Consider the following 13,532-nt stretch of genomic DNA (forward strand, 5'->3'; position numbering starts at 1 on the left):
AAAGGCAAAATCTTCACACATATCCTAGGCCAAAGATTAACAAAAATGATCTTGCATTACACAGTAATTTGAATACATCTGGATTTACCAGAGAACAGTAGAAGCAAATTTCATAGTAGAAAAACACCACTGAAAATGCTTGTCCACCAACTATATAAAACATTGTCAGGCTGGTCTCTGTTTTCCCCAGCTGCCGCAACAATGTATTGAATTTGACAAGGAAAGAACAGTTTCAGCCTGAAAACGAGCATTTTGCACATTAAAAACATTACAAAACTCTTAAGCTTACATATAGTCTATACCCGACAAATCATGAGTCTAGTTCTGCTGCTCTTGTATCTATTTTTGGTGCTCCAGTAATATTTTGAAATCTTCTAAGTCAACTGCTTTATTCATTATAGGGAGTTTTGAAATGTAATGCCACATGGGAAGGAGATGGGGGTTAAACTATTTTTCTGTTCAGCACTCTAAAGTCTCTTAACTGTATCTAAAAAGCAGACAGTATCATTATTCCATTTCCAAGGTTGTTTTCCCTATTTTATAAGGACATAATGGTTTTCCCCATTTCTCACTCATGAGGATTTGCTACTGTCTCCAGATCACAGAAATGTTGCTTACCTGCAGCAAAGTGCAGCTGTGCAAGTTAGGGAAAGACAGTGGGAAATTTACATCAAGCAAGAAATCCCTGTTCCTCAGAAAACATGACCCCTGCTCTTTGTCCTCTTCAGTCTCCATCCAGGAACGCATGTGATGGAGCCTGTATGATGCTTTCAGAGACAGGAAAAGAGCTAACCATCTGAAACAAAACACAGGACATGCATTTATTCACTGCTTTGTGAAAGAAAGGCTTAAATATATTTACAGCATAACTATATTTGACAGAAATGGGTTTTTTTTCAGAATATTAAGCTTACAGGGTCCTGCCTTAAAGAAAAAGATTTCTGCTAGATATCTTCAAATTATTCTTATTTCAAGTTTTTCTAAGGTGGCTTAACTGATGAAATCAGAATATACTTTGAAGCACTTAATCTAAAATGGCCAAGCCTCAGTTAGCCACTACTGCTTGAAATTGCACCGATTTCTCTGTGAATTAGTCTACATATACATTATTAATGAATAGAGAATTTATCATAAATACCATCAAGACATATCAAGAGAAATCTGAATTGCGTTACAGAAGTGCAGTCAAAAACAGTAATTCAAAATAACCAGAACAGAAAAATAATATTACACTTACAAAGCCCTAAAGCAGAACATCTCTATTTTTAATAAAGACTTACTTTTAGTCTAAAATTCCTTACAATCACTATTAACTTCACTCAGTCCTTTACAGAGTACACTGTAACTTAAAAAGATCACCTCTTCTTTCAAGATAATCTAGTTGATGCTATAAATCCAGTGCTAAGCCTACATCTCAGAATTCCATTCCATATTAAAAAAAAAAGACATGCAAAGCAGGTAATATGGCTCAGGGCTGAAGAACAACCACCACAGCACAGGCTTATTCCACGTGTGTTTCAAACATACGCTCAAGTGCAACTGGTAAGAATTGCACTGAACTGGCCTTCCAAAGTCTGGATTTTGCACCTGATAATGCCAGCAATCTGCAGCATGACCCTAAGTAAACTCTCCTTTTGCCCTTTGACCACCTTGTGTGCTTACAATATCAACTCTTTGTAACACGGGGTTTCTTGTGACAGGGGCATAAAAATTGCATTGAATAATGGTGCCTAATACCTGGAGGAACACTCTAGAAGTTGTTCTAGTATTAGATAATGATAGAGAAATGAGGAATATTAGGAGGCATAGAAAATGCAGGTTTAGAGAGGAATGACTGACATCTTCTGTACTTTTCCTGTAATTACTAGAAGAGAAAAAAAAAGTTGGCCTCACCTGGCTAAATGTCCCTGATTCATAAGGTTTGCCATTTCTGCTGGAGAGACATCAATAAACCGGAGGAAAGAAAAACAGCTTTCTTCATTGATGCCTAGGTCACAGAAATACTGAAGTTAGGCCAACACACTTCACACACACTCATAGCTGAAAACTAAATTTACTTCATCAATTCAGGATACACATTCTATGACACATGACAAATGTAGGTGAGTAAACAAAAGATCCAAATTTAACCTAAATCTTTTAGAAATACTGAAAATTCAATTTGAATCTCTGTTGCCCAACTCCACATTCCAGTTCATTTTTCAGTGTGGGCAAGAGAAGGGCACTTACCAAAAAAGATAAATGCATTCTAAGCTCAAGGGCAGCCAGTAAGGACATTTGTTTCACTTATTAAGAATCAATAGGCAGTGTGCATATTTGCAATTTTGAACAAATATCTTCCAGACAGCTGACCAGAATATGCACACCTCAGGATGCCTGTCTCACATGCTCCCTCTCACCCAGAAACTCAAATAGGTTAGAAGGAGATGCAGGTATTGTAAGGGAAAAGCCTTGCAGGCCCACCCATGTGCATTGCATAGCCTCAACACTAGCTGAAGAGGTCCATGCTAACAGATTTCAGCAATGTAATGCAGCCAGTATCTCTCTTGCTTTAGACTTCTGAAGATTTTCCCATCCCAGCAGCTGAGTGATCTAATTAGCTCTTGTAGGAAAAATATTCGATCATCTATAATAAATTGTATCTGTCAATACCAGCAGCTTTTCTGGGCTTTCTACTCATTGATAGATTCTGGGTCACTTGCAACTCATCTAGTTTCTAGTTGAAAGTAGGCTGGCAATTTAAGATACAATGCAGAATGTACTGAAAAGAATCCAAGATTTCTTAAAATTGAATCTGTGAAAAATTCACATTAGACTAAAAAGGTAGCAGTAATCTCTTGAAGCAAGTTAAAACAAGACAGACTGAATTAAGATACTGCACTAGGTTGAAGCAGTAATTAAATGACAAGTTATCCACAGATTCTTCCAGCTGCTTTCCATTCTCTCCTCTCTGAGCAAATGAAATTTACATAAAATACTAACAAAATTCAAAATTCTAGTAAACTCTGATGAGATTATCTCAGAGAACTAATTAATCTGGCCTCTTAGTCCTTCCCCCTGAAGAAAATATATTAAAATCCAACTTGCTTCCCAAGACTGTAAACCTACCCTTCCTGTGGAAGAGAGACTGCTGGATGTGGTCTGGTGCAAATGGCGAAAGTAAAACCCGTAACCACCTAAAAATGAAATGAACAAAATGAAACATCACTAAGAAGGTGTTAACACATAACATGTTCAATCACACAATCAGCAGAAGATACAGAGTAGCCGTTAACTTCTTCATTTTAAGTATTTTAGCACTCTGAATATCTGGAATAGCACGGCAGTAGAAGGAAAGTGCCATCAGTCTACAAGCACTGCTAACTTGACACTGAGACACATCATTGGCTGTGGAATTGCATTATAGTCCTAGAAAAGCTGATCTTGTCTTCATACATGTCTCTCTCGTCTCTTCCCTTAGCACTTCTCATAACTGAATACAGACAAAATTAATCAGGAATTGCCATGGTTGGAGAAAATAGCAAACTGCACTTGAGCAGATTCTCCTCATCCAAGGTGAGCATTAAAAGATGTCAAGACAGTAGCAGATGCTCATGTTACACCATGTTGCAACAGACAGATACTGATAGCTTCTTGGAATGTGAAAACTAACTGAAGGGAAACCAGGTGGGTTTTTTTGTTTTAAGAATCTTAAAGCTTAATTCTACTACACATCATCAGCAACAACTCTAGATTCCTTTTCCTGTCTTTCTTACTCAAAGGGATATTCTGTGATTAGGACTTACAAAAATAAAATAAGTGTAAGTAAGACTACTAAATACGCTAAACTGGATAGGAAGTGGAATGGGCTTGCCTGTCCCGTGAGTGGTTAAAGACCCTGATCTGTCCATGACGGTAGATGAACTTGGAAATCTGGTATGGCTTTAGGGAGATGTGAAATGGAGACCAAGTTTCTTGTCGCTCAAACAGCTCTGGGTGATTGCACACCTGTAAGACAGAGAGCACGTCAAAAGCTGGGAGGAATGAACTTAGTCCAATGCAGCATCTACATCCCAAATCAGCCATGACAAATGATCACTGAAACTTCAGTACTGCTTAATATTGCATGGTTATTTTAATGTATCGGCTCAAACTTGAATACAGCATCCTATCTTTTGCTTTTCACATAACAGCTCTTGTTCCCAAGTGAATGGCCTCCTTCAACCAAACTAACCTTTGTAACCAAACCAGTTAGCAGATGCATGCATCATATGGCTAAAGCTCTTCTTCACCCAACATCATGCTACACTGCATCCAAAACACAACTGAACTGCATACAAACTTGCTTACCTATGCCAGATTTTTTAAAATACTGTGTTTTCTAGAAGCTGTATTTTAGTTCTGTGCTAATTAACGATCATACTTTTCAAGAATTATTGTTTAAAATAGCCTTACCTTCCTAAACTGCATGACTAGATTCATGAGACTACTAGTGGTGGTCTGTGCTTGCTGAGTAGTGCCCATTGATGACTGCAGGAGATCATCAATAGAGATTTTGTTTTTCAGAGCTTGGTACAAGAGCTTCTGTCGACTTGTCTGCTGGCAGTACATAAGAATTTCAATCTGCAAAATGATAATGAAGATTTAGTAATTTCTATCTCAAAATGAAGGATGATGACATCAGTGTACATAAAGCTGAAACGCATCCTGAGGAAAACATAGCTTTCTCAAAAAATACATTTATAGGCAGTTGCATTCAGATTTGCATTTAAGGATCTAACCTGGAAAGGACTTATCTGATAGGTGTGTTTTGGAAGGCTTGTGTAAGGATTTAGGAGACAGACCTCTGAAAGTACGTGAACATAACTAAGTAAACAGACATTCTTAAGAAGATGACATCACACCTGCAGCTGATCAGTTTAAAATCTGACTTCAATTCTACCACCCTACAGGTCCCCACTTAGAGCAACAATAAGGAGTGTAAGGAGCCCAACAGCAATGGGTGCATCACAACAACAGTGTCTGTGGGAAGTCCACAGACTAAGAAATTATTAAGCACATCAGAACAAACCAGATGTCTCTCAGCCAATGGTGCCAAAACCCGGGGACTGTTCACCATAAGATTATCTAGTATTGCTAACATGCATGTGAAATTAAGAGGCTGACAAGAGAGAAGAGCATGGTGCTGCCACTATGTATTTCTCACCTTGTACAGGCAAAAAAAAAATCCTAAACCCTTGCCAAATCCTTCACAAAGGCAACTTGAAATGCTCATCACCCAGTCATTGCTGTATCAATCTCCTTCCCGGCTATTAGGGATACTTCTGTTAACCTAATCAGGACTAAAGATATTTAATTTTAAACTGGTAACAAAATGCTTCCCCTGGAAAAAAGTTTGTTAATTAGAGGTTCTTCAGTTATATTCACATCTAATGAAATTGCTGGGATGTGGTGCAAGAAAGTGAAGCTCCAAGAGAAGTCTACAGTCAAATTCCAGATATGCAAACTCACAAATGAGTTTGCAAAAATCAGATCCAGAACAGACCTATGACAATACAGCTCACTCCAAAGAAATACTTTTTCTCACCTTATCTGACAGTTCATTTTCCACATCCTTCTTGATTCTTCTCAACATAAAAGGCTTTAGGATCATGTGCAAGCGGGATAGCTGGTCTGAAATAAAGGGAAAGAAAACAATTACTTCAAGGAAGAAAATTATATGGTGCTTTACCACAAATGAAGTCCCTTACTGCTCAGCACTTCTCCCCATGTGAGTTCTTACAGCATAGAGTTGATATTTCTGTTGATTTTTCTTTTTCTAAATGAGTGCTGTGCCATACTGTTTTTCTATTCATTACACATGCTATATTAGAGTCAGAAACAGAAATTTCAACATAAACTATTGACAACAATCCAGTAATGTTCCAATCCCATTATGCATCCTCTGCTTTAGATGCCGCAGCTCATAGAAAGGTTAGCCATTGTTAGTTCAAAAAGGCAACAGATTCTTAATATAAAAATGACAGCAGTTACACACTGCACTCACTCTCATCAATGGCAGATTTGTTCTCTGCGTGGCTCTCTATGTCCTTAGAAAACCACTCATTGAACTCTTCATGGGAATCAAACAGTGTTGGCATGATAAAATGCAACAGGGCCCACAGCTAAAAGGAGAGGAGAAAACACTAGATTAGCAAAAGTCATCCTACTCTGGACAAGGTAATTGAGGATCCCAAAATCTTGCAGCTCTTTTTAAGCAAAATCGCTTTACTAGTGATCGTGAGACATGGCAAAATAAAACAAAACCCCAGCTGCACTTTCTTCCTGCATCCCTCCAAAATGCCACAGATACCAACTTTTAAAAAGCCCATTAGAAAGCAGGGAGAAACACAGCATAGTTACTTCAGCCAACAAAAGGAAAAGTCACTAGAATTAGATTTCAACCTGTAATCTATTACTTCAAATATCTTTAGTTTTACTTTTATTTGAATGTGTGGCAAGTTTTCATATTTTTCCCTCCCAGGGCTGATCCATATTTGTCAGTGATTTGCTACGAGCATGATCTCACAATCACACAAATACAACATGTTTCTCAACTGTTCACATATATTTAGTATGGATTCTTGTTATAAAGAAAAATCCACTCTTGTGAGCTCTCAAATACCTCAGCCATTGTGTTCTGGATTGGGGTCCCAGTCAACAACAATCTGTTTCGACACTGGAACTGTAGTAGGATCTTCCAACGAACACTGGTGAATAAAAGAAGAATAATTTCTAGACAAAACTGTAGACTGATATGAAAGGTATATAAGGTACTTTAAGGCCAACTACTTCCAGTGAGTTTCCCAAATGGTCTCTGGAAATCACTGGACAAAATTATAACAGCTGCTTCCCAGTCTTTCAAAAGTCAGCTACAGGAAAAAGTAGCCATTTTCCAATTTAAAAAAAAATTAAAAGAGCATAATTTATTTTATTTTTCTAAGTATCTTTTTTATTCATTTTTAAAACAAATTCTTACTAATAAAATCTCATTATCAGAATAATTAACTTTCCAAAAGAAACAGGTACGTTCAATCAGAATGTCATGTATTTTTCAGACTTTACAAGAAGAAGCATATAGTCTACTGTGACAGGAGTGCTGAGTATTAAAATCCTCTTAGAGAGGTGGTTTCCCAAAAATGCTGAAGATTTTGGTCAGAATGAGGCTGCATCTAAAGCAGTCCTCAACTTACTGAGCACAGTGGCAACTTGGACAAAGGTTATGGGAAAGCAATTACAAAAGTAAAGACGGACAAATCCATTACTTGAAAACAAACAGAAAATTTTCTGGCACAGAGTCTCATGACACAGATTGGGCTTTACTGCAGCCAACAGTACTCATGGGGTTCTGACCTTCATTCATGTCTGGAAATGCCACTGAATAAGGAATCAAAATAATGCATTTAATGGAGCCAATATAAGCAATATAAGCTAAAGACTACAGGCCATTCACCAGGCAGAATTCTGTGAGTAGTCAGGAGGGAAACTGAACACCATTTCACACTGTTTTCTTTAACTGTCCTGTGCTCCGTACAAGTTTCTGCTCCAGAGCTACCTTTTAATTACATATTACATATTTGGAAAATCGAAAAGCAAAAAACCTAATGGATTCATTCAGTGCCAGAGTTATAGAGATATTTAACTAGGTTAGATACTTAAGGGGTCTTATGTGTGTCAATTTTAACTTCTATCAATATATGTTCCTTGATGCTTTCTTGATATTCCTCCAAGAGGCTGATCCACAGAAAAGATTTTGTTTCCAGTTAGTTTATTACCTGGAGCTACTCTTGAGTGCTTGTGCTTCATCCAGCACCATATACTGCCACTTCACTCGCTGGAAATACTTCACATCCTGCACTACCAGCTGGTAACTGGTAATTACCACGTGGAAAGGAGCATCCTGAGTATACAGTGTCTTCTATAACCACAAAAGAAGAAACAAATGTCCGCATAATGCAAATACATTGTCAACTTGTAATTTCAAACTTCTGTTTTACAATCTTCTCATTACTATTGCATTTTCCCCAGCTGACTTTTAAAATTAATTCTATCACAGTTACTCAACTAGTGGACCTGGACTTCCACCCCTGAACAATTTCACACGCTTCTTAACGTGCAAGACAAGACCTGGGTACTGAACCCTACAAAACGCTATTGTTAAATAAGGAACAATCTTGACAGAACTGCAGGGATTCTGGACTGGGGCATTCTGAGTTAGGTTACTCAAACAGAATAAACAGGCCTCGACACTGAAACTTCCTGCTTTATTCACAGAGCTCTAGTTCTTCATCTGAACTCCACATTGCATTGAATTGCCCTGTTTGGTAAAGCTCTTCAGCACAAGAGACCTCATTATCTTAACGAAAATGCTACTACAGGAATGAAGAAACTCTGCATCCACACATTAGTTTAGTTTGGTGATGTGGAGCAACAGCTTCTGGTTTACTCTGCACAAAGAAAGTCAAAGCACACATTTATGCTGGTATTACCTGACTCCAGAACTTTCTGATCACCTTTCTATCATGGGGATTTCCCCAATAAGGTAGCACCTGAAACAGTGAATAAAACAGAAAGACATTATTTACAAATAATGACGTCAGCTCTGGAATTTTAGTCTGTAGTCTACAAAATTACATACCTCTTTCTCCAAAACAACAAAAAGGGTAATTATCTTTTTTACCACCGAGAAAAATCAGAAAGCATTTAAAAATACTTTGAAAAAGAGCATTGCAGGAAAATGTATATCAAGCAACTTGGCCTGATCAAGCTATGCTGAGAATCTAAAAATGCCCATTAGCATTTAGCACAAACCATCTAGTCAGGTTTTTCTAAAAATGAAAAATTATACTTTGCTTATGGCAGAAAGAGGTCTGCACTGAACTATAAATAAATCTAGAGGACTAGAGGGCTTGTTGTCTGCTTAACAACCCCCACGGTCCTGTTGGTTTTCTATTCAGAACTGACCCCAAAAACGTGAGATGGAGTTAAAATGTCTGGCCTGGATATATTTAATATAAGAATTTTAAAAGCAAGCACTACTGCCAGAGAAATCTGTTAAACTATCTACAGTTCAAAATTGCACAGGTCCTATTACTCAGACTTTGCAGAGCACTGACTCCTGTCACTGGTTAATAACATTGTACTGCCATCTCCTGCCTGGTGGAAGGACTTACAGTCAGCTAAGACTGGAAGGTCTGGGAGGAAGGAAGAATGAGGTGGTGAAAAGTCTTACAACTTCAACTGACAGGTTCAAAAAGCCTTTAATTGAATACTCTTCCTACTGTTCTGAAATAAGTATGCTTGTAAAACAACCAGACTGATTGAAAAGTGATTTGTCTTTTAGTTTACATATTCTGCCATGGACATAAATTCACTGTGATTTACTACAAGCAGAACTGACTGCACACTTCTGTATGATAAGAGACAGAAACAAAACTGGTTGAAAAAGACTGATTGATGTTGTAAACATGTGACAGTAAGTTTAGAAAGCTTTTTTTTTAAATATGTTTTGTTCCATGGATGAGGTAAACATCAGCATGCAGTAAAATCAGCATGCCAAAGAACAGCTATACAATGACATAAACAGTTCAGGGTTTAAATCAAAAAAGAGAAAACTATCTTTTCACAAGCATCCTGACTGCATTTTTCAAATATTTGCTGTATTTCATTCCTGAGAAGGAGAAAGCATAAACACTTGCTTGCCTATTCTATACAATGAACTGATCAAAGGAAGTGAGAAAAAGCAGAATGGCCAACAGCTCTCAAGTTTTCTAATCAAGAGCCCCTATTATTTTGGGACACAAATAGATTTTTTAGGTTGTGTTGGCTTGTTCTTTTCTTTTGAGTACCTCCTCAATAACACAAGTGTTTGTATTTCTTCATTAGTTGCTTTAAAGGCTTGGTGATGCCAATTTATTCCAAAATGCAAGTCACTTGAATAATCCAGTATTGAACTGTGCTCCAGCACAACTGAACTATTCTCTCTTCTCCTCATGCAGATACCTCAAACTACACAACACCACAACCAACATACAGTCTCATCAGGGATCTCCAAAGCAAGCTATGTGATAAAAGCTAAGTCCTTTAATTTTGCCCTGCCCCAGATAAAAAAAAAAATCAAGTATCACTTATAGTAATATATTCAAAGTTTTTTCCCCACACTTTTTAAAGTAGTCAAGACATTCAAACAATTAGCCTGATGTCACTGGTATACTGGTTACTCATAACTAGGTGTCTTCTACTGTTTTCTGTAAAAAGAAAAATCTGATGTTTCAAAAAAACCCATCAAGACTGCTTCATATCAAAGCTTACTATATTAACAATCCAAATACTTAAACCATGATCTGCTCCTCTTTGCAGATGTAACTGCAAGCTTCTGACACTATCCTGAATTCTGAAATTGCAGCACTGTTTTAGCAGTACACATTTCTTTTCAAATTTTCCTTTGCAACATTCCACTGCTTTCCAATGGGGGACAGATAAGCAGCTTGTTTTTCAGTAACTGATAATAAATAGTAAATTAGAAAGCAAGCAACTATTTCTATTTACTATGTTTTCACATTCACAATATATCTGAAAAACGCCACTTGTTTACTTCCAATCTTTTTGTTCTTATCTGCTTCACTTCTTTTTTCTTGATTATTAACTGCATGTCTATGATTCTTCTATTTTTCTGTAATACCTACATTTTGCTTCCCTCTTATCTGTTTAGCATTTGTTCACATACAATCTTTATCTGACTCAAATTCATAATCTTTATGTGACTCAAATTCATATGAATTATTGAAAACACAGCTCTAACCCTAAGGACATTACATAAAACTTGATATATAATTCTTGGTTTTGCTGCCAGGCCCACACATTAAAATTATACATCCATTTGCTGACCTAATACAGTTCCTTACTAAGAAGATGTCTTTAAGTCGATGCAAAATGAAAGTCATGTGATTAAAGAAAGATTTTTAAGCCCTAGATAACTAAACACTCCAGAAAAAAACAGGATGATGGAAAAAAATACCAGAAACAGGCTCATTACAGAGTTTGATATTCCAAGGTCAGTAACCATCCATATGTGACACAGAACTCAGGAGAACAAAATGGTTTACTCTGTTCCTGTTTACTTCTTTCTTTTTCTGAGAAAACAGAAAGAATTTCCTCGGATATTACCTTAAATTTAGGTACGAATCTGGCAAACTCCTGGTGCCAGTTGTTCAGAGTAGAGGCAGGTGAAATTATTAAAAAAGGTCCCCAGATGTTCTCTCTCTGAAAAACACACATAAAAAATTAAATTAAAAAAATAATTGAAGGGAAGTGATATAGAGATAGTTTGATATGGCTTTACAGCTACTAAATGACAATGGCTACATGAGAGAGGACTGTATGCAACACAGCAAAACTCTCCCAGCACAGCAGGGTGATAGAAAATCAAACAGGGCACATCTAATGTTTAACCAAGACTTATTTCATAACAGCAAAGTTGTTCCCAGAACAAACTCCTTTGTTTCTGAGAGTTGCCTCCTTCACATTACTAACAGACTGTCATTTTGATAAGGAAAAGAACTTCAGGTGGCACTGAAATACTTTGCTCTGCCACATCACAAATTACAGCACTCTCTGGTGAATAACTGAGTTGATCCATTAATATATTAGCAGTTACAAGCTGGCCCTCATAAGGGAGAGGCAGAAGAATAAAGCCCTGTGTAACCTTCCTAAAACCTCAAGGTGCAGTGTCACAGGAAGACAAGCTTATCTTGTATTCCTTCCATACAGATGAACTCAAGAACCTTCAGCTCTGCACACCTTTATACTATTTTGGCCAACAGTACCAGTTACATAAAGAAATACACACAATTGTCACTTGGTCACTAGTGCAGCTAATTTTGCCTCTAGTACCACTTCACTGATATCTCCTATTTAGGGCAAGTGACTGGATTGCAATCAAGACATTTATTTTTTGAAATAAATGTATCTATTTCTGCATTAATAAGTAAGCTCCTGTTGTTGATTCTGTTTGTTTGCTTGTCCTGGCACTGAGGAATCATTATGCTTCCTAAAAACCCACTGGAATATGGAAATTAATGTTAATTGCCACGAAGCTCAGAATTTGAGCACTATGATCTGTAAAACTCAGTGAACCATCAAGTGTACAACTTGTTCTTTCCTGAGGCTTTTACATTCAGTGCAAGTGAGAAGATATTACTCTGTGAATAAATGGAAACTCTATATAAATAAAATCTGACATACATACATACATATTTATAATTATTTCAATGGCCCCACTTGAAAACAATGCATAAAATACTTTTTAAGATATTTAAGCTTTATAATCCAAAATTAATTTCCAACATGTAAAAAGTATGCATCTTGTATCAAGCATACTACCTAGGAACAAGCTACAATCCACCTACCTCAGCCAGATGTGCAAGGAGAGCAATACTTTGTACTGTTTTACCCAGACCCATTTCATCTGCCAGGATTCCATTGATGCCCTGAAAAAGATCCACAAATGAACACCTTTGCTTTATTACTTTTTAATCTACAAACAACTGGCAGAACAGTTGCTACTGAGTTGAGTGAGAACAGCCTCACTGTAACAACTCTGACACTCTGAACCTTTATCACCTCTTACATCTGCTCTTGAGAGGTAATTGTTCTCAACTGTATTTGATTGATCTCTCAGTCTAATTTTTCCCCTAAATCTCTCTGCACTTCATGATCCCATTGTGACCTGGGCACACTCACAAGAACAAGGCTGCCTGCAGTTTATCAGCTGACCCAAGCCTGAGACAGTATGCAACTCCAAGCAGGAAGTCTCCTCCATGCATGATCTAAGTGATAAACAGCTGTATAAACCACACAAAGAATACTGAACTCAATGCCCGATTCAAACTCTTATGTCCTAAGTAATCAAGAACACTGGTATGTGGCCTACCTAATACTTTCCTTTCTTCCAAATACATTAAAGATCAACTATACACAGTCTTTTTTAAAAACAGTACATTCCTTTGGCCAGCTTTACTCTAATGACTTAAATAATCCCAGAAGTTACAAAAATTTGCAAGATGTACTAATATACCTGCTCATATAGGTTGGCCAGCCAATTCATGCCTTTCAGTTGATAACCTTTCAGTTTTCCATTGAAAATGGTAGGCTGTGGAATATCTTCTCCTGCTCGGATAGATGGATTTGCTAAGCTGTAGCTCTCTCCAAAGCCAGTGCCAGACTTGTTAGCAGCTCGTAAAGCAGCTGCCCGGCTCTCCTTTGCGTCTTCATCAAATGATCTGGTCTGAACAGCAGGAGCAAAGTAATGCATAAGATGGTGAATACCTTAACTTATCAAAAAACTGTAGTGTAAAAGGCTTTACAATTCACATTAAAACACAATACTCACAAGAAACAAAGAGAAAATGAGCCTGTTGCCATAGCCCAAATCTTTGTACTCTGGTTTTCTACTTGTTTAGCACAAAATGTGTCAATGGAATTAAATTCGAATCTGGCCCCCAGATTAACCTATT

General features: G+C 37.3%; 1 protein-coding gene across 2 annotated transcripts in view; it reads right to left on the reverse strand.

Annotated features, from left to right (window-relative positions):
* The window catches only part of INO80 (INO80 complex ATPase subunit), a 62,412-nt gene that overhangs the window by 30,964 nt on the left and 17,916 nt on the right, over positions 1-13,532 (reverse strand). For both annotated transcript variants that reach the window (XM_014869234.2, XM_014869235.2), the window contains exons 12-24: positions 13,094-13,303; positions 12,426-12,506; positions 11,185-11,280; positions 8,508-8,567; positions 7,794-7,936; positions 6,644-6,728; positions 6,026-6,143; positions 5,567-5,652; positions 4,435-4,602; positions 3,854-3,987; positions 3,109-3,176; positions 1,894-1,987; positions 619-796 (exon numbers count right to left, since the gene is read on the reverse strand). In XM_014869234.2, the coding sequence (XP_014724720.2) occupies positions 619-796; positions 1,894-1,987; positions 3,109-3,176; positions 3,854-3,987; positions 4,435-4,602; positions 5,567-5,652; positions 6,026-6,143; positions 6,644-6,728; positions 7,794-7,936; positions 8,508-8,567; positions 11,185-11,280; positions 12,426-12,506; positions 13,094-13,303 (1,521 nt within the window). The remainder of the gene's footprint in view (positions 1-618; positions 797-1,893; positions 1,988-3,108; positions 3,177-3,853; positions 3,988-4,434; positions 4,603-5,566; positions 5,653-6,025; positions 6,144-6,643; positions 6,729-7,793; positions 7,937-8,507; positions 8,568-11,184; positions 11,281-12,425; positions 12,507-13,093; positions 13,304-13,532) is intronic.

This window comes from Sturnus vulgaris, chromosome 6, assembly GCF_052056855.1.
Source record: "Sturnus vulgaris isolate bStuVul1 chromosome 6, bStuVul1.hap1, whole genome shotgun sequence".
NCBI classification, from domain to species: domain Eukaryota; kingdom Metazoa; phylum Chordata; class Aves; order Passeriformes; family Sturnidae; genus Sturnus; species Sturnus vulgaris.